We start from the raw sequence: 19,221 nt of genomic DNA, 5'->3' as shown, positions 1-19,221 counted from the left end.
TCATAACCGATCAAGGTTATATTCTTTCGTAACTTTGATTTCGTTCAGCCCCAATGAGCCCAGTCTCTCCGAAGGAGCCGATTCATTGTTCAGCGTGACGAAGGCAGCCGCCTGCGGTTTGATGCCTGGCATCCATTGCGAAGGAGGTGCGTTGAGATTTGATGTCGACGAGCCGTTGCTCTGTGTGCGGAACTTCATCCGGCGGAGACCGATACCGCCATCCTCAGTCGGGAGTGGAGGAGTTCGGCGCCACGAAGGAAGTGAACGGACGTTGGGAACGCAACAGCAGACGATACCGACAGCGACCTCGATTGGGGAAAAGCAGATACGCCACCACGACGCACCGATCGGATCATCATTGACGTTGCCGAAGACGTCGATCGCGCAGTCGATACGGAGGACTGCTAGGATAGTACAACTGTGTGGTGTCAGCAAGAGCTATTTGGAGCGAGCGCTTAGCTTCACGTACAAGCATCCAAGGAGGAACAAGACCATCACCCACGCCTTCTTCTTGCCTGAGAGATCTGCTGCTGCTATGGCAGGTATCGGGGCAAAGAGGATGACACTGTTGAAGAAGACGTGCAGCGATCCAATGATGATGCACGACTTCTTGCTCTGCAGCTTGCACTCCCCCGGTGGATGGCACATGCTGATCCAACCCGCGAGCGACCAGATGTACCAGATCGCGATGAGCGCCATAGACGCATAGCAAGCGACGCGAGCAAAAACTCTCTTCTCGTACAGGCGGAGGTAGGATTTCGCAAACGCCACCTGCACCGTTGCAACCGATGTGGCCCAACAGATATCCAGTGCGAATTGTATCTTGAAAGCCTGTTAGCCAACTCTCAAGAAGCCTCCAGCTAAACATACCCGCAGCCAGAAACGCTCCACAACGTCAAAGTTCTTCGTCGGGTCCGCCTGAATCTCATAGCTCGTAAGCCCTTCTCCGCCGAGGAACACCAGCACGTAAACTAGCGTAACCACGACAAAGCTCATAGCCTACGACTGTTAGCATGGTACCGCCGTCAGCATTCCATCGTCTTACCAGAGCAGCCAGCATCAGCGCATCTTCGTTGATCGTGTTGACCCGTCTGACACTCCTCGTGTACCATCTCGCCGCCACCGCTGCCGCAGCCACCGCAAGGCATAGTGTAGGCGCAATCAACAACGCAAGCTGCTTGCCATTGACAATGTCGAAACGATCCGATTGCTTCCCCGCCATGATCAATACTATCCAGCTCTTCTTCACTTCACCGCATACCGAGCGCACATCAAAGCCAAAGTCGTCGAAAGAGAGGGGCGTAACTGGAACCAGGATTAAAAAGCCCCGAGCGGAGCGAGTGAACGTAGATAAAGCCAAAGAGGCGATCCTCCCAATTGCCTGGTCCAGAGCACAGAGCTGTCATGCACTATGCTCGTTGAGTCCGCCGTCTTCAACGCCTATCTCGCGTCACCCAGGGTGCCTCAGCCGTGCGGCCCATGCGACAAGTGTACTTGTAGTGTTGGCCTTTCGGGAAGCAAGACCTAGTCAGGGAGCGCGGCGGGGCTCATGCTGTGCGCCGCTGATTTGTCGCACATCTGACGGTCCGACGCGGAACACGGCTAACCTGCATGCATCCCTGCCAGCCATATACCTGTGACCCAATGAAAGCTACCACACCAGCAGGCCCTCCGTTCATGGGGGCTGGCGCTTCCGGGGCACTGATGCGGCTAGCATGAGCTATTGCAGACAAAAAGCAATATAGCAAGCTGGCAATCCTTTGCCGTATTCTGGTAGGTTTCTTGATGATAGTTTCACTTCCCTCGAGGCGATCGGTTAGCAAAAGAAAAGTAACTCAACGCTATGGGCGATCCGCGCATATGTCTGCATCACGACGTGCGGGGTTGCCGAAGCTGAACACCCCCGAGGCGACGGTTGGCTTCCCCTATCGATCACGCAGCCCCCATGCTCATCACCGCGAACTGAAACAAGCCCGCCGCGTCGGCCGTTCTTCGTCGCGTGGTCTGCCAGGTCATGGTTCCGGCACAAGCGAGGTGGCGCCCTTCTATCGTGACCTAGAACACAAACTCCACCTACCAACAAGCCTAACAAGATTGTAACTTTGCTTCTCGAGATTCCCGGCACACGTTGAGACAGCATTCATGCCTGCTATATACTCTAACCTTCTTTCTCAACAGTCGTGCCGTCTCGCTCAACACTACACATATTAAAGGACGCCGCCCTCTCTTTTTCTTTTCAATAGCGGCCCGATCAGTCCTCCGAAATAAATCTCCGACATGACACCGCAAATGCACACGCGTGCAACGGGAGAGTTACCGCAAAGATGCCTTCTAGAATTAGCCCAGAGATAAACCCGCATCTGGGGTATATCTCGCTCCGATCATACGATCCTGCAGCTCTTTCGGCCTAAAATCCTAGAGGTGACGTCGCAGGTTGTATATTGGATGAAGTCATCGGGCTAAGGTTCGGGCAGTAATGCGGTCGTCTGCGTGTCATATGCAGGGCAATAGGAGGGAGGGAGGTCATGTCACGTGGGGTAGGCTTATCTGGTGCTGTCACATGTGATTGGGGACGGCAGAGAACGGGTGAGTGAGTGAGAGACAATGCATTCGGAACTACAGAAACCATACGGTACGACCATGCGCGGAGGCATTCGCAACCGTGAAAACCGATAGACGCCAACGCCAAACCTATCCCAGGAGGTATTCAGTGACCTCTGACCCAGCCCAGGCAAACTTCATAATGATGCGCGTCGACCTTCAAGACCCCAAAACCCAAAAAAAACGAAACGCCAAAACCACCCCAGGAGGTCGTCGCTTTCTTCTGCACCGGTGCAGTGAAATGCTAGTACTCAGAAAGGAGGTTCTATCCACCCCCAATACTCCCTGCTCGCCTCCTCCTCCCTCTCCTCCCTCTCCCTCTCCATCTCTTCCTGTGCCCATGTTGGGAACAGTACTTTCCTACACATAGGACAAGTGTTGCACCTCTCAAACCAAGTCATGATGCAGTTGGTGCCGAAAACGTGGCCGCAGGCGTTTAGCTTTGACACTGGTTGCTCTTCATTGGTGTAGTGGCTGTGAAGAGGTTTTGTGGATTTGAGCCAACTTGACTTGAAGACAATTGTGTTGGCTGGGTGTTGTAAGGCCAGTTCAAGGACTTCCTTGTCGGCGGCGGTGAGCTTGGTGGCGGAGGGGTTCTCGCAGGCCAAGTCTTTGGTGCAGATGCTGCACGTGTCTGCTTCGCTGGCGGGCAGAAGGTAGGGAGACATACCCGCAGCGATGAAGTCGGCCTTGCAGGCGTAGACAGGTGTGGTTGAAGACATGTTTGTTGTATTGTGGTGATGTTGTGTTGGTAGATGTGGTAGTAGTGTTGGTAATAGTGTTTGAAGATAGTTGGGATGGAATGGTAAAACTTTCTTCGGATTTTGGACTTTGGATGTGATGGATGATGAAGAAAGGATAATGGAGAGAAGAGAGGGACAGAGCACTATTTATTGAGTTGGAAGCGTTTTTGTGACTCACACAGCACGTTGGTACTGAGTTAATTATTGAGTTGGAAAGCTATCTGCGACTCACGCTGCCCGTGGGTAATGAGTGGGTTTGCTGACCTTGGAGACCTCAGGAGTGGTGGTTACGTACTATCAGGAGCGCACGATCGCGCATTGTTCGCCGGAGCGCCATGCCGAACCTTAGATTTTCAGATAGCTGTGACTCAAGTCCATTGAAGGGCCTATGAAAAAAAGTCGTACTCATCACATGCCACGGAAGCCTAGAAGTCTCCACTGCGCTGAGGTTTCGCGGACTTTCGATTCGATACCAATGTGGGCTGCGGAAGTTCTGTTCGCTTCCTTCCATAGACGAGCTGCGGGCAAAAGTTCCGCATCAACGATGAACCAGATCTATTAGAATTACACCCACACTATAGCTCTTCAAACTTCTTGTCCCGTGCTGTGCTCAAGGCAGCAGTAGCACCAAATGCGATTCGACCCACATCATCTGTGGGTTTCTCGTCCCCGACGAACCCAGGGCACGCAGAAACAGTCTGCTTCCACTGCTTGTCCCCTTCGGCAGCGCTCAGAATATCAGCATGTGCCGTACCAGCCTTGACAACGAATTCTGCACCCAACCAAGGCGTGAATGGCCTCATCCAAAAGGCGTACAGGGCAAGCACTAGCAACCCGAGAAGGTGGAGGCCGAGGAAAACGGACCCGGTGATGACCCCCCAAAGCGCGATATATGTCTTCTTGGTTGGAACGCCCGTATCGACATATACATTCCGCGATTGGTCGAATCCTCCCCATCTGTGGAATTGGCTCGGGTTCAGCCACTCCTTGTTGGCGAGGAAAGCGGCCACAGTGAACGCCCTACTTGCAGAACGTTCCGAATCAAAGAATGCGGCTAGTTGTCTCACGCGGCCAAGGACGTCGACTTCGGACTGGTAGTCGTAGTCGCGGAGGCACGGGCCCCCTATGGCAAAGTTGAGAGGCATATTCCCGAGGCAGTTGTTGCCGAAGTTTCTGAACCATACTTCATCATCGACCTCAGGCCGATCTACAAGGAAGGCGGATGGATTTGAAACTCTTCTCTCGATGAAAGAGCCTTCGCCAAATAGTGCCAGTCCAATAGCAGTCAGCGGACCGATGTGATTTCCAATGGGTTGTCTCACATTTCCTGCGTATGTTTCGTTGGTTGCTCGTTTCTCATCTCGACTGGATCCGCTGGTTGAAGAGCCTCTAGCGCTGTCCAAGGATAGCTTATGGAGTAACGGCCCGGCGCGATTGCCGTTCTTGGTATTAGGAAGTTCGAAGTAGCCTAACGTCGAACGGGCGGTGATTTTCCACATAATAGGAGTGCGTAACATTGAAGGCACCGAAATTGCGAGAAAAAGGTCCTCGGTAATGTCCTGCTGGTTGTACGTAGCTTGCCAAGGCGTGCCAGAGATATTGGCGGGTATGCAAGCTATTATATCGAACTCCCGGTATCCCGTCTCTCCTCCACGGTATTGTGCGAAAAATACATCTTCTCTGTCGCGAACGCATTCGGTTGGCCACTCAGCGTCTGTCATGTTCCTGTATTCAATTGTGGTATTGAGGCGCGGTGCGTACTGAGGGTCAACATAGACACCGGTGCTGAAGTCCAAGGGAACGGGTGAGAACCAGGCATCTAAGCTCATCTCATCAAGTTGATAAAGACTCCTCGAGAAGCGGTTACAATTGGTGGCCACACTGAATGTATCGTAACACATGTCATTATCCAGTCCATCCTTCTGTTCATCGATCCAGAGGTAAGGCTCATGTTCTCTTTCCGCGCGCGATTCTAGAATGCTACGGAGTCGAACAACTGCTGTATTTATGTCATTGTCGGTGCTGCTGATTAGAGCAGGTATATCAGCGACCCTAATCAGACCGGACTGTGTGCTGCGAGTTGGTATTCGTGTCGGAGTAACCTGGATAAACGTTGTCTGCAGAATCGGGAAGACAGCACCTGTATTCGCGTCAACGCCGGCTTCCTGCCAAGATCTGGGCATGACTCACCCACTAAGGTCAATGCAAAGGCGAAGTACAATGGAAGACTTCCAACTTTAGACCACCTAGCCCACATTCTTGGGCTGATCCAGCCTTGATCTGCAAGCGCCATAGTCTGACGCAGATTCAACTTCGTTCTCGAGCTGCCAGCCTGGATATAGGCAGCGAAGGCTATAGAGCATATCGCTGAAGTGATGGGAATGGTGAGTAGGGCGACTACCGATTGCAGGATCTGCGCAGCCCTAAGGATCCTCTCGTGTTTAGCCAAGAGACGAGCTACATCTTTAAAGTAGTCTTGATTATCCGTATAGCTTAACTTGCTTCCAATCGGCCGGCTGCTCGCGACACAAAGAACGATCCAGGTGAATAGGGCGAGTGTAGCGTAAAAGATGAAGACCATCAGCGGCCAGAACGAAGTGTGGAGGGTCCTGACGATGGGCTCGCGAACGGTCATGGAAGACGCTCTCGACAGCCTCGACGTGTACATGGGCTCGTGAGTAGTTTCCGGGACCTTTGGTGCACTCGCATTTGCTTGTCTGGTCTCCTCGCTGACGCTGTGCATCTCATGCGACTCCCGTTGCTCCATGTTTGGTGTGATCGATCCGCCGTTAGGGAAGATGGGGAGTCAAGATTCCCGCTGTAAGGGATGTAGCGTAGATTTAATAAAGCATGCGGATGTTATCGTCTGACAGCGCGTAACTCGACTGCGCCGTCTTGGCTCTTGTCTTGGCGTGCAGTTTGTATTGAAGTTGGGGGCTAAGAGCGGGTGTCGGCACGAGGGAATGCGATCCTCCACCATCGTCGCACAGGGGCTCCAGAGGGAGGCATACTTGTATACCAAACGCAGTGCCAAACCCTTGTGAACCTATTCAAAGGCCAGCCCACAGATTAGTCAATGAGACATCATGGCGCAAACTCGCAGAGGGTCGTCCAACGCGTACACTTTTCGCGGCAAGTGCTGGTGTCTTATTTCCACCTCAGCCTTACAGGGCTGACTTCAGGCCTCCCACCACACCGGTAAAGGGTCCAGGCGAGGTTAGATCTCGTATAACCGACATACAACTCATCTCTTCGCGACCACTACTACGCCACGCACAACTCCGGTCCGCCCCCACCAGCCGAACATGGTTTTCGCAACACCAAAGCGACCTAAGCCTAAACCAAACGTCTTGAGCCTGTCGTCTTGCTCTTTCAGGAATGCCGCTAGTGGCGCGAACACATGTTCTGAGATGTCGGTGATGGTGATGGCTTCAGGGTTGTATCCTATCTGCTCCAGCCTCTCGCGGTACCCCTGTGGTGTGGTGAAGTTCGCCCAGGGCGCACCCATGAGGGCAGTGAGAAGGCGAAGCGTCATCCTCTGGGCCCATGTAGCGGTAGGAGAGAGACACAGATCAAAGGCCATCCAGTTTGCTTCTAGCTCCGAGTGAGCGTACTCGATGATGGGCCAGCGTGAGGGGGCGAAGTGGTATGCTGTGTCTAGTGCCAACACCCAACGCTCTTCTGTATCGTCCTTCGCAAGCTGCAACTTTGTTTGCAGCTGTTTGCCCCAGGACATGGGTTTCGACGCGTCGGCACAGAAGAGAGATATCGTGGGGTTTCCACCATCTCCCATCTCAGGAGATGCCGCCTTCGTCGTATTCTTCTTGAGCTCGTCAACTCGCTCCGAGGCGTATCGAGCCTGCACAGCATCTTTCGTGATGCCAATGTAATGTTGGTATGTGGCGCAGCGATCTCTTTCATCCCACCAGTCTTTGTCGCACGCTTGAATAGGTTCCTTGCTCATGAGATAGATGGTTTGGTCCCCGCATCCGAAGCCCAGATCCACCAAGGCTCTTCTCCGTGCTGCTGGGCCTTTGTCGCTTGAAAGGCCAGCCTCAGCAAGGATTACGTTCAGCATGTCTCGACAGGCTTCGCTTAGTGTCGTTGAAGTGGTGGCGTTCTTCCAATACCCCATGTTCATCCACATGGCTGTGGGAAGCTGCAGATGTAGCCGCCCATGTTGCAGCCCGTAAACTGAAGCCTTGTCTTCTTGAGCCCCCCGCGCTCTCATCATCAGCCAAAACAGTAGGGTCGCAAGCCCTGCGGCGAATATCTGCGTAGCGGACATCTGTTTGACGTGTGGTCGTGATTGGTGCGACGCAGAATCGGGTGCTTGTGGGACTTCGCGGGAAGCTTCAACGAGGCAAATACGCTAGCCGTTTCGGGCGAGAATGTATGACGAGACGCCATATGATACGCACAACAGGAAGTCGCGTCCTAGACCCCTCAAGCCCAGATACTTTGACTTTCGTGCAAACACTTTGAATCGCCTACATCACTTCCTGAGTCCTAAGATGCTATGGGCATGTTGTCTTGCCCGGGTATCTACTCTATTGGATTACCTGCAAGGCTACGAAATGACTAAAGGCAGGAGGATGCTCCATGCTTCACAGCCCGAGTCCGAATACGCCTGTCTCCATGAATTACTGATGCCTCCAGGGCACCGCAACGTCGAACGCATCAGCCACTCGCATGGCCGAGACAACGCAGCCTTCCAAGAGGACCATACCGTCCCAGCACCAGCCGCCCACGAGCCACACATTGTCCTCGCCATTCCTCCACTGTGGCACTGACTTGTCATCTGTGTCGAAGTTCGAGCGCTTATCAAATATGGCGTTGACGATGCGCTGGCTCTCCGGGCTGCGAAGAACGCGCGTGAACCGGCTCCGCTGAGCAACGCATTTCTCATCGAGAGGAGTACATGGGCAAGTAGTTACTACGACGCCACATGGTTGGACATGATGCGATTCGGTTGTGTGCGTACCGGAGGTTGCCGTATTGAGGTGGATGAGCTGCGCGCCTTTCTTATCGACGTGCCTGGCGTCGCTACCGTGTAGGACTGCCCAATCCGTATGCACCACACTTTCCACGACTGCAGTCGGTATGCGCTGCATGTGGTGCTGCAGAGGTCTGAAGATGCGGCCGACGACATCTGGGGCGACTGCAAGAATAACTTTGTCGAAGAATTCCGTTTTCTCAGCGTCTGACCCGCCCTGAGACCAGGTTATCCGAACGCCCTTTTCGGAGGGCTCTACGGCCGTGACGGTAGCCTCGAGAGTAACGTCGATACCCTTGACCAGGCGGTCTTGCACCCCTCCCACGCCATCTGATACAGTATAGTGCGGTGCGCCATGGCTCCTCCGCTTGTATTCGATGATGTCGCTGGCAGGAAAGGCGAGTAGCGACTCGTGGGGACAGGTGGATACGCTCGACAAGAGAGGGAGTAAGTAGTAGGTGACGAAGTAGGTCGGACAGTATGTGCGGTCCAGATACTGCTGCATAGTCTCGCCTTGTCTAGGCTCGAAGAAGAAACAGCAGAGCGCGAACCACGAGTAGGCCAGTACCAGGTATAGCCATTGCATCAGGTACGAGGTCCTGCTAACTCTGCTCGGTCGGGGCGCCATCTGGTGGAGATTCGACGCATGTGTGAAATACGACGTGTCGCGGCGGCCAGTCGCTAAGGACTCGGGGCTCGCATCGCGGCATTTCGCGAATTCGAAGAGGAAGGGCTGGGAGTTGTATCCGATGCGCAGGTAGTCGTACAGGGCCTTGAGGTTGTTGTAGTAGCCGCCCGCAAACGCGCGCATGGGCAGGTCCACGCGGGTGGAGGCGTCGGTGGCTGCATCGGGGATGGAGATGGAGGCGGCGTCTAGGGAGAGCGTTTTGCCCTAGAATTACTTTTGTGAGTACAGTCGCGGATAGAGTGGGTGTTAGGCGGCCTACCGACTCGAAGACCCTGACGGCATATCGCTGGCGCACATCGTGGAACAACAGGTTCGCGCTAACCAGTCCTGCCAGGCCGGAGCCTATTATTGCGACCTTCTCGCGTGGCTGCTCCATGCTGAGGTAGTCGTGGACGTCAGCGGTGTGGAGCTATGGTGTTGATATTTAGGGCATGACGTGCAAATCGTCGCATGTCCTCGGCTGCTGGCCCGCAGCAGTCTCAGAACAGGCATCGTCCGTCTCTACCCAATTTGATAGCAAACATCAATTGGCGACGGCATCGTCGCCGGGACTAGGCTGAAATGGAGCAAAGTGCATGGAGCAACATGTGCCCGTCGGGAGTCGCGCGTCCTGTCTTGATGTCATCCTTTAGATTGAGCGTCTTGATTGGTTGAGGGAATATCACCGACGCGTCCCTTGCATGCGACATCCAGCAGTGGCCACACGAGACGTAACTCTAGACTCTAGAACACCACTTTCCTGTAGACGTTGTAGATATCGTTTCTTGATTGATCGTGGAAATGGCAGGCACCGACAAGCTTCCTGCGATGCGAGTCGCCGTCATTGGGGCTGGGTACGCCACCCTCTCAACAAAAATCATCACATGCTAACACGGCGGAAGTCCCGGCGGACTGACGACTCTTAAGACGCTGCTTGAGGCATCGACACCTGATCGGCCGATAGAGGCTGTTTTGTTCGAGGCGTAGGCATACTCCACTCAGCCCCGAGCGGGTTTACCACCACACGACCTAACACACTCCAGCGAAGACAATATTGGAGGCACATTTCACTACCGTGCTTATGAAAACGCCGAGCTGGTATCTTCAAAGCAATTGACCACCTTCTCCGACCACCGCTTCCCCGTGTCAGCACCAGACCACATTTCGCTTCCACAATATGTCGGCTACTTGCAGGACTACGTGGACAAGTTCGACCTACAGCCGCTCATGAAGATGGGCTGCAGAGTCAACAAGATCGAGCCTATATCTAAGTCGATCGATCGGAAGTGGAAGCACCGTGTGAGATACGTCGACAAGAACAGCGACGGAGAGGAGCGCACTTTCGATTGTTCGCATGTTGCTATATGCACTGGATTGCACGTCGAGCCCAACATTCCCAATATCCCTGGCATTGAGAATGTCAAAGGAGAAGCTTTTCACTCTTCACAGTACAAGAAGCGAGCACAGCTGACAGGCAAAGATGTGCTCATCATGGGCTGTGGAGAGACTGCCATGGGTACACTATACGAGGACATGGAGACGGACACACGCTAACGTTTGTAGACATCGCTTACGAAGCCATGAAGGGTGACGCCAACTCAGTCACCATGTGCTTCAGAACGGGCTTCCTTTCTTTCCCAAAGGCTCTCTCACGTTTCAAGGTCTTCGGCAAGCAGTTCAAAGGAGGTCTGCCTATCGACGGTCTCATCACCAACCTCTTCGAGACAGCCTACGTGCATCGCGCGATAGCTGCGAGTCGATTCCGATGGTTTGTATCAGACTTTGTCATCAAGCGTGTGTTATGGTTCTTGACTGGCACACAGGCGGGCATGAAGTGAGCTTCCATCTAATCATAGCGAATGGGCACATGCTAAACCAATACAGTCAACACGTCGGCGCCTTACCACACGACAGACTAGGCAGAGCTTTCGTCTTCCTAAACAAGAGCAGCAAAGCGATGCCATATCTGAACCGACCCTACAAAGAGAGCCACCCGCTCGCTTTCCTCGGCAACGGCTACGTAGACCCACCCGAAGACGCACAGTCGAAGAAATGGGTAGACACATGCACATTCCCGGAGCGCATAGACGAGACCGGGAGAGTAATATTCGAGAAGCGCCCCGATCGTAAAGACTGGAGACGCATGAAGGACACAGAGGTACGACCCAATTGCGTAGTCTATTGCACAGGCTACAAGCAGTCCTTCTACTTCCTCGACCCATCATATCCTACAGCAGCCGATGCCACCATCCGCAACATTGTCTCGCCCGCAGATCCTAGCGTATCCTTCATCGGCTTTGTGCGACCTGGTGTTGGCGCCATTCCGCCCATCGCTGAACAACAGGCCATGTGGTGGACAGCGCTCATCACTAATCAAATGACCATGCCCACCGATCCTCCGCACTACCACCTCTTGGCGAAAGAGACTTCGCGCATCAAGTACGGAGTCGATCATAGTGCGTACATGAGCACTCTCGCGAAAGACTTTGGTGGCGCTCCCGGGTTGCGCGAACTTTACATGGCACACGGGTTGAAAGTGCTTCTGGTATACTGCTTCGGAGCAAGCTTCGTCACTTTCTACAGGCTTGTTGGGCCTTTCAAGAGCGATGTTGCTCCTGGTATCACGAAGACTGAGTTGGCAGAAACTATTCTTCGCAGAGGCATTCTCGGCAATCTGTTCTTCGGGGTAAGCAACAACCAAGCGCATTTTTGTAGTTGGCGTACTAACGTCTTCGCAGGTGATACCAATGCTCTTCTACGGGTTGATCAACTCCACGGCCTGGGTGCTCGAGATGGTTGGCCTTATACCGGAGGAGAAGCCGGTGGTCTAATTGGCATGGAGGGTCCTGGCCACTACTATCGATCCTCTTGGAATGAATACAGCAGAGTGGATTGACAAATCTGGATCAATGTTGAAACGAATTTGAATGCGTGGCTATCTTCATTATGGTGCTAACCGAGGGTATCTCTCAAACTAACAAGCTGTGAATATCTAATACTACAGAACAAAACTCCATCTAAGACGAGTTACTGTTGTCCGCGCACGAGAACGCCGAGTCAATTGACCCATCCTTGTACGCGTCCATGATCTGGACAATAACGCCGTACGTGCCGCCGATCGTCAGGAACACCGAAATGCCGATCAAGATAACGTGCAGCGCATACATGATCTTCTGCCACCAGTTCCCCTTCCAGTAGCCCTGATGATCGTAAATCCAAAGCCATCCAGGTAAGCCCAACGCCAGCGGCGCAAACGCCACACTACCCGCCAGACTGAGCAGATAGTTGAAGATCGGCACGCCGGATGCGATGAGGAAGCTGACAATTGTCATACCCGTAACACATCCCAGCCACGTACCCCAATGAACCGGCGAGTTGGCCTGAAGATGTTTCGAGTTCCTCAGTATGCGGACGAAGATGTACTTCGCACTAACATGCACATACAACGCGCCACTAACACAAAGTCCAATAAGACCAATGCCGTACGCGACTTTCTTCACCATGGGTCCTGCGCTGCCGAGAGAAGGCGACGCAACCCACTTTCCGCACCACTTGTACACGACAAGGCTGAAGGAGAGGTACGCGGCGGTTACGAGGCCCATGCACCAGTTCACTGCTTTGCTGAATTCGCGTGGGTTGCGCATCTCGGACATGACGGGTAGGAAGGCGGAGGTACCCGCGCCGGAACAGAAGATTGTGCTGGCGGCTGTGATGCCTGCGGCGAAGGTTGGGTGGCCGATTACGTGGTAGCCGAATTCATAGGGCCCGGATTGGGGGGCTGCGGCGGGGCGGTCGAGGGTTGTTACTCCGACGCTGTTGAGATGCGTTAGACGTGTGGCTTTGAAGGGCTGGAGAGGGTTGGACTTACACGACGATGAACACAGCAACGAAAACAGAGATAAATCCCGCCCACGTAACCCACGCGATCTTCTCAAACTTCCTTACACTCGCACACGTTCCTACCATGATCGCCGCGATGATGGAAAAGTAGTTTGTGCAGAGGGAGTGGTTGGATAGCGCGTTGAGTGCTGTCGATACACCCACAATACCCGATGCCGCGACGATGATGAACGCGACGAGGAAGAGGACGCCGGTGATCTCTTTGACAATACGGCCACCGACTAGTTGACCCATATCAGCGATGGAATGACAGCCTGGGTGGTTGTTCCGGAATTGGCCTTGCACGAGGGCGCACCATGTGTTGAGGGCTTGCCAGCCGAGCACGTTGATGGCGCCGGGGAAGGCGCCGAGCGTATACATTGCGCTGGGGATTGTAAGGACTCCTGTCGCGAAAATGACTATATAGTGATGATCGTTAGCGGAATGGTCGTGAACTGGAGAAGGCCGTTACTTACGCTTCAAGAAGATGACTGCGGTGTGAACCCAGGACACCGTTCGGAAATCCTCATATCCCTCTCCTCGCTTGAAGATCTCGCCATCGTTCTCGAGGTCAACCTTTCCGTTGATGCTCTCCGAGCTGGTGCTTGGTGCGGGCGCAATGACATCGTCTTGCTTTTCAGCCGACATGATGGCAATGTCGTCAGGTAGTTGTGCTGTCGACCCAGATTGAGTACCGAACAGTTGTTCAACACTTCAAGTATCGGTACTTGGGTCATTGTATATATATCCGTTCATGTACGCATGCCACGCAACGGCCCTATCCTTGCCAGATGCAGGTGCCCTGGTAGAACGTTGATAACCCGCGTGGTAATCAGCACGCCAACGCGGTATCTCTCAGAATCCGGGGCAGGAGTGGATCTTGCCAGCCCGCTCTGCCCCGTTATTTTGGAGGTTGATAGTGGCGAGAGAGCGGTGCGGGCGTCTCCATCGGCTACGCGATTCAGGCGCAGGGGTGCCTCCAATGGACACCCCGGTTGGAGGGAAGGGTCGCCTGGGGATCATCGTTACTCCAACTGATTGCGGAGATGAGCAGCGGAGAGCGTGGTTCGGCGCGTGGACGCTGCATGGCTTGGAATCTGGGAGGGGGTTGGAGGCGATGGATATGCCCGATTGCTGGTGGGGTGTCGTTAGCGTTCACCCTGCAGTGGCTCGTTTGGCAGTTGCCGGTGGCTGCGTATGACGGCGGTTCCTGCGCGGGGCTGGCTTCTAGAACGGCGTTCATGTGGAGCTAGGTGGCGCGTGTTCGTGGTCTTACTACATTGTAGATGCCACGGACTAGTGGTGATGTTGTCTCTGGCGTGCTAGTGACAGCTAGCTCGTAGTTCGCATTAGGCACTGCTGCGATGCGTCCACGGGTCTTCGCTACCATCTGCAATGGACGATCTGCAGAAAAAGCAAAGTCGGAAAATCAAAAATGACATCAAATTGTTTAGTTAATCGGGGACTCCTTCAACTTGAGTCCTGCTTCAGATGGCATGAGCGCTCCCTCGGGCGGCGGGTTCTTCTTTCTGAAATCGTCCGCCATCTCCTCCATCGTCACAAACTCAACACCTTCATGCTTCTTGAAGTGCTCGATCAACCTCTCATGCATCAGGAGTAGATGTGGTCGTCCAGATACATCCGGGTGGATTGTGATGGGCTGCAGGAGTGTTAGACGAGTCCTTCAGGCCCTTCTGGGATACTTACAAAGATGAATTCGTCGTATTCGCGGTAGAAGTAGTCGAAATGGTCCCTCCAGAGGTCTTCGGTATCTCGCGCATTCACGAAGCCATGGCTGTTCTTCGAAGCCTTGATGAACATATGAGGTGGCAAGTCCTAACATTCAGTGTGAGCGATGTATCAGGGCGCAGTAAGTGGTACTTACGTCCAGATACCAGTTTGCTGGGATTTCGACTAGGCCAGTCTGTTGACCTGCAACGAGTGGCTTCATCCAGTCCTTGGCCTTCTTCTTATAATCGATCTTGGTCCAGGTATCTCCGGTTCTCAAATAGTAGGGTTGACAGTCGTGGTGGCTCATGCTGTGATCGTACTCAATGCCGTACGAGAGCAGCAGTTCGGCACCTTCGCGGCTTGTTTCCCACCTACCGAGATGGTCAGCGTAATGTCTCCAGCGGTGGTTTTCGGAATATTACCATGGCGCAACGCTTCCTCGGGGAGGCTTGCCAGCAAACTCTGTCAACATGCGGTACGTCTTGTCCAGCACGTGGTGTTGCTGTTCCATGCTCATATCGGAGGGGTTCTCGTGACTGTAACCGTGGAGGCCTATTTCATGTCCTGCATCGCGTACTGCTGCCATGTCTTCCGGGAATGTCTCCAGACTATGACCTGGAATGAACCAAGTAGTCTTGATGTCATACTTCTTGAACATCTTCAAGAGGCGCTGCGTACCAACTGTGCCGGCGAACAGACCACGCGATATGTCGCTGGTGCTATCTTCTCCGCCATACGAGCCAAGCCATCCACATACCGCATCTACATCAACACCGTACGAGATGAGAACGCGCTTCTTGCCCATGATAGCTGTATTGTATGGGAGATGATGAGTTGATGAGGTTGTCAATTGGATCAAATGAAGAGCTATCAGTCGGACGGATTCGTGTGGGAACAGTCAGACCAAACTGCCCGCACGGGACTACTTCCTCTTAATGCCATGATGCCGAACCTGAGAGCTATGGCGGGGTAAGTGGGATGGAATGATGCTGGACCGACGGCGCGCTTGTCTATTTCGTCATGGGATGCGCCAGCTGCCAGCTGCCCCTGCCTCCGCAGCTGCCCCTCGCTTGGCCTTATCGTCGACCCCAACCACCTCCAAATCTCGTCTCCAACAACATCCGAAAACGGTCCTACGCTCTCCAAGACGCGTTCGCATGAAGTTACGATGACTATAACCAGGGTGTTGAGTGTAATAACGCGGCGCGCGCCTTTGAGTACATCCATGGTCAATTACGAACATGTCTGATAAGATGCGCGCTGCACAGATAGTAGAGGTATGATGACGTCACGAAACACATCGAATCTTATCTAACAAACCCCGTCAGTTTGAGAAACCGTATCAGTTGTGTGAGCGGGCTGTGCCTCAATGCGGATATAATGATCTTCTCGTCGAAGTTTACGCAGCTGGCTTCTGTCACTCGGATCTTCAGGTCTGGGATGGTCAGTTTCCTGCGACCCTTCCCATGATACCATCGCACGAGCCGGCTGGAAAGATTGTACAGATTGGCGCGAAAGTGCAAGGCTCATGGATGGTTGGAGATCGCGTTGGAGTCCTCAACTACAAGAATGCTTGTGGACAATGCGCAGGATGTCGACAGCATGGACGACGAGCCAAACGTCCTGATCCGCGCTTCTGCCAGAACAGAATTGTCGCTGGCTTTAAACACGACGGTGCATTCGCGGACTACATGCTGGCCGATCCAAACACCACTGTGCATCTTCCTGACGGAGTTTCCTTCGAACAGGGAGCGCCTTTGATGTGCGCTGGCGTAGGTCCACCTTTTGTCGAAATTCTTTGCGCGACATCATTGCTAATAGCATGAAAGGCGACAGTATGGGGCGCATTGCGAAAGCTTAGTCCCCAGGTTCAAGCAGGCGACGCCGTAGCCATTGTAGGTATTGGAGGTCTTGGTCAGCTTGGAATACAATTCGCCAAAGCCCTTGGGTACCGGACGATAGCCATGGACAACCGTGAACAAGGCCGTCAGCTCGCGCTCGACTTGCCCGACCACTTGAGACCTGATCTAGTCATGGACTCGAGCGCTAAGGACGCCGAAGAGAAGCTACTAGAGTTTACTTCAGGCGAAGGTCTCGCGGGCATCGTAGTATGCACAGATTCGATACCAGCCAACGCGTGGTGTCTTCAGCAACTGGGCAACGGCGGTGTCATGGTTCCGCTCGGCTTACCAAAAGACAGTTGGAACTTCGACTCGGAAGCTATGGTATTCCATGAGCTTACCATAAAAGGCAGCTATGTCGCTAGTGCGGAGGAAGTTGAGTCCATGCTCAAGGTCGTAGCCAAGCACGGCATCTCGTCTCATTTGACCGTTTTGGGCTTTACGGAGATACCCAGCCTCATAGAAAGATACCAGCATGCATCTATGAAAGGCCGACTAGTAATCAATATGAAAGGATAAGCCTCCGTTCGGCCGGGGATGAGCTTGTTCTTACGAGCAGACTTGGAATCTTACGTGTCTTTTACGTGTCTTTTGGACTTTGGTCTGACATTATGAAACTTAGCAACGCAGACCCTCAAAAACGCGAGGCTCTGGGTACTTTCTGGTACGTTATCGAATCGAGTTCGCCACGAGTTGGGGTCATTTGGAGAGCCTCAGGCGTGATCTCTTAGTTTGTTTTGTGGGACCGTCGACCCACTTGCTCACCATTGGTCAAACGGTACGTAAGGACATCTCATCTACCTGAATATGGTAAAAGTCTCGCGGCAGAGTATACCGTTCAGCAAATTCTTATATTGACTTTAGCTATCGTAGTATCCAATTCACACAGCCGCACCTACGTAACCATCATGTCTGTCTTCTTCGACTCGCCTCTAAGGTCAGTACCAAATACTTTACTTTCCAAATGGAAATTGTGCGAGTATTGACGGTATTACAGTGAGGATCTTGTACGGGTTGGGGACGCAGAATCAGTACTACAAAGCATTGGCATCAGTAATGGCATTCCAGCACACGAGTCTCGGGACTACCACCAATTGCTAGCGGCGGTCCACGATGTGGCAGAGCACGTACTCCAACTTCCCGACTATACAGCACCTACCGATACCGAAAGATATCCGCGAGGACGAATTCACCGACCATCAGCAGAAGAGCAAGATTTCGGCAATGCTTGGGCCCATAAGTTTCAAATACGCGGTAACCCACAAGGACATCTCCTCCAAGGAAAGACTGTATGTCTCAAAGACAACATTGCAGTGGCCGGAGTACCGCAGTTCTTTGGAACAGACGCCATCCCTGCATGGACACCCGATTCAGACGCCACAGTAGTTACCCGGACATTAGATGCTGGTGCTGACATCGTGGGAACGACCATATGCGAAAACTTCTGCAACTCCACATCGTCATTCACTTCAGCGCAAGGTACCGTTCACAATCCTTTCGCGAAAGGTTACTCGGCGGGTGGCAGTACATCTGGTGGCTGTGCAGTAGTCGGAGGTGGCTTAGTAGATATCGCAATTGGTGCCGATCAAGGTGGTAGTATTCGCGTCCCATCGTCATTCTGCGGATGTAAGTACACCGTAACTGTTGCGTATCACGTCATGATGTAGTGCGAGGCTGACGATATACACTAGGTGTTGGACTAAAACCAACGCATGGCCTTGTTCCCTACACTGGTATATCCAGTGGCGACGCTGTTAGTGATCATGCTGGGCCCATAGCAAGATCAGTTCGCGACGTTGCTTTGTGTCTTGACGCAATCGGCGGAAGGGATGACTATGATGACCGTACACTTGGTGCACCAACCCATGGGTCTGCGCAATACGCAGACCGTCTCCAAAGCTCGGTCGCAGGAATGAAGATTGGCGTTCTTAAAGAAGGCTTCGAGCACCGCCTGGTAAACCAAGACGTCAAATCAACCGTGAGAAAAGCCGTTCAGTCCTTTGAAGAACTAGGTGCTACCGTCGAAGAGGTCTCATTACCCCTGCACTTAGAAGGACCAGCTATCTGGACCATTCAACAGCGAATAGCAGGTACTTTCAGCATGCTAGGATACGCGCACGGTCGCAGAGGACTTTTCTCAACGGCCTACGAAGCAGCTCGGCAACCATGGACGAACGAATCATTCCAAAAGCTCTTCCCATCTACGAAGAATACTATGATCAACGGCCTCTCGCTGATGCAGAATTACCCGGGCCTTTACGCGAAAACCATGAATGTGGCCCAACAGCTCCGCGACGCGTATGAGAAGCTGTTTCAGGAGTATGACCTTATCATCATGCCGACAACGCCTTTTGTAGCACCGCCCAACATAGATTGGAAGCGCGGGGAGGATGCGCCGATAGACGCGCTGAAGCCAAGTATGGGCATCACCATCAACACCGCTATTTTCGATGTAACGGGGCATCCGGCCATGTCAATTCCCGTAGGCTTTGCTCCTTCGGGTGTTGATTCTGAGGTCAGCTTGCCGGTTGGTATGCAGTTGGTCGGTGGCCTTTGGCAGGAACAAAAAATACTAGATGCGGCTTTTGCCTGGGAGTCGGCAAACGACTGGAAACAAATCGGCGTGCGACAAGACCAAGAGTCGAAGCATGCTACGAAGCTGTAGAATATGTCGTCATTTAAAATATCCGAAAACTGGCTTCG

The 19,221-nt window shown here is 53.2% G+C and overlaps 10 protein-coding genes across 10 annotated transcripts; 3 read left to right on the top strand and 7 right to left on the bottom strand.

The window, feature by feature from the left end:
• Positions 1-1,222, bottom strand: J4E79_005471 (uncharacterized protein; the record flags this gene model as incomplete). The annotated part of the gene is made up of 4 exons (XM_049354349.1): positions 1-418; positions 470-822; positions 871-999; positions 1,046-1,222. The coding sequence occupies 4 exons, from the start codon at positions 1,220-1,222 to the stop codon at positions 1-3; spliced, it is 1,077 nt and encodes a 358-aa protein (XP_049211214.1).
• A 1,630-nt stretch (positions 1,223-2,852) lies between these two features.
• On the bottom strand, positions 2,853-3,323 carry J4E79_005470 (uncharacterized protein; the record flags this gene model as incomplete). Its single annotated transcript, XM_049354348.1, has 2 exons — positions 2,853-2,961; positions 2,986-3,323. 2 exons carry the CDS (start codon positions 3,321-3,323, stop codon positions 2,853-2,855), a joined length of 447 nt encoding a protein of 148 aa, XP_049211213.1.
• Positions 3,324-3,919: 596 nt separating this feature from the next.
• J4E79_005469 (uncharacterized protein) lies at positions 3,920-6,111 on the bottom strand (the record flags this gene model as incomplete). Its single annotated transcript, XM_049354347.1, has 2 exons — positions 3,920-5,340; positions 5,535-6,111. The coding sequence occupies 2 exons, from the start codon at positions 6,109-6,111 to the stop codon at positions 3,920-3,922; spliced, it is 1,998 nt and encodes a 665-aa protein (XP_049211212.1).
• Positions 6,112-6,184: 73 nt separating this feature from the next.
• Positions 6,185-7,491, bottom strand: J4E79_005468 (uncharacterized protein; the record flags this gene model as incomplete). Its single annotated transcript, XM_049354346.1, has 2 exons — positions 6,185-6,337; positions 6,622-7,491. 2 exons carry the CDS (start codon positions 7,489-7,491, stop codon positions 6,185-6,187), a joined length of 1,023 nt encoding a protein of 340 aa, XP_049211211.1.
• A 496-nt stretch (positions 7,492-7,987) lies between these two features.
• J4E79_005467 (uncharacterized protein) lies at positions 7,988-9,404 on the bottom strand (the record flags this gene model as incomplete). Its single annotated transcript, XM_049354345.1, has 2 exons — positions 7,988-9,232; positions 9,288-9,404. The coding sequence occupies 2 exons, from the start codon at positions 9,402-9,404 to the stop codon at positions 7,988-7,990; spliced, it is 1,362 nt and encodes a 453-aa protein (XP_049211210.1).
• A 404-nt stretch (positions 9,405-9,808) lies between these two features.
• On the top strand, positions 9,809-11,838 carry J4E79_005466 (uncharacterized protein; the record flags this gene model as incomplete). The annotated part of the gene is made up of 6 exons (XM_049354344.1): positions 9,809-9,861; positions 9,910-9,990; positions 10,051-10,523; positions 10,571-10,841; positions 10,892-11,693; positions 11,746-11,838. 6 exons carry the CDS (start codon positions 9,809-9,811, stop codon positions 11,836-11,838), a joined length of 1,773 nt encoding a protein of 590 aa, XP_049211209.1.
• A 186-nt stretch (positions 11,839-12,024) lies between these two features.
• J4E79_005465 (uncharacterized protein) lies at positions 12,025-13,534 on the bottom strand (the record flags this gene model as incomplete). Its single annotated transcript, XM_049354343.1, has 3 exons — positions 12,025-12,820; positions 12,876-13,290; positions 13,363-13,534. 3 exons carry the CDS (start codon positions 13,532-13,534, stop codon positions 12,025-12,027), a joined length of 1,383 nt encoding a protein of 460 aa, XP_049211208.1.
• An 802-nt stretch (positions 13,535-14,336) lies between these two features.
• On the bottom strand, positions 14,337-15,422 carry J4E79_005464 (uncharacterized protein; the record flags this gene model as incomplete). The annotated part of the gene is made up of 4 exons (XM_049354342.1): positions 14,337-14,546; positions 14,594-14,722; positions 14,772-14,988; positions 15,040-15,422. The coding sequence occupies 4 exons, from the start codon at positions 15,420-15,422 to the stop codon at positions 14,337-14,339; spliced, it is 939 nt and encodes a 312-aa protein (XP_049211207.1).
• Positions 15,423-15,858: 436 nt separating this feature from the next.
• J4E79_005463 (uncharacterized protein) lies at positions 15,859-17,037 on the top strand (the record flags this gene model as incomplete). Its single annotated transcript, XM_049354341.1, has 3 exons — positions 15,859-15,894; positions 15,946-16,389; positions 16,447-17,037. The coding sequence occupies 3 exons, from the start codon at positions 15,859-15,861 to the stop codon at positions 17,035-17,037; spliced, it is 1,071 nt and encodes a 356-aa protein (XP_049211206.1).
• Positions 17,038-17,426: 389 nt separating this feature from the next.
• J4E79_005462 (uncharacterized protein) lies at positions 17,427-19,183 on the top strand (the record flags this gene model as incomplete). The annotated part of the gene is made up of 3 exons (XM_049354340.1): positions 17,427-17,455; positions 17,516-18,144; positions 18,210-19,183. The coding sequence occupies 3 exons, from the start codon at positions 17,427-17,429 to the stop codon at positions 19,181-19,183; spliced, it is 1,632 nt and encodes a 543-aa protein (XP_049211205.1).
• Positions 19,184-19,221: the final 38 nt, after the last annotated feature.

The sequence above is a fragment of the Alternaria viburni genome (genome assembly GCF_023758015.1).
Source record: "Alternaria viburni strain BMP 2772 chromosome Unknown scaffold_10, whole genome shotgun sequence".
In the NCBI taxonomy this organism is placed as follows: domain Eukaryota; kingdom Fungi; phylum Ascomycota; class Dothideomycetes; order Pleosporales; family Pleosporaceae; genus Alternaria; species Alternaria viburni.
Note: the sequence above shows the minus strand (reverse complement) of the source record. Positions and strands in the feature narration are given on the sequence as shown.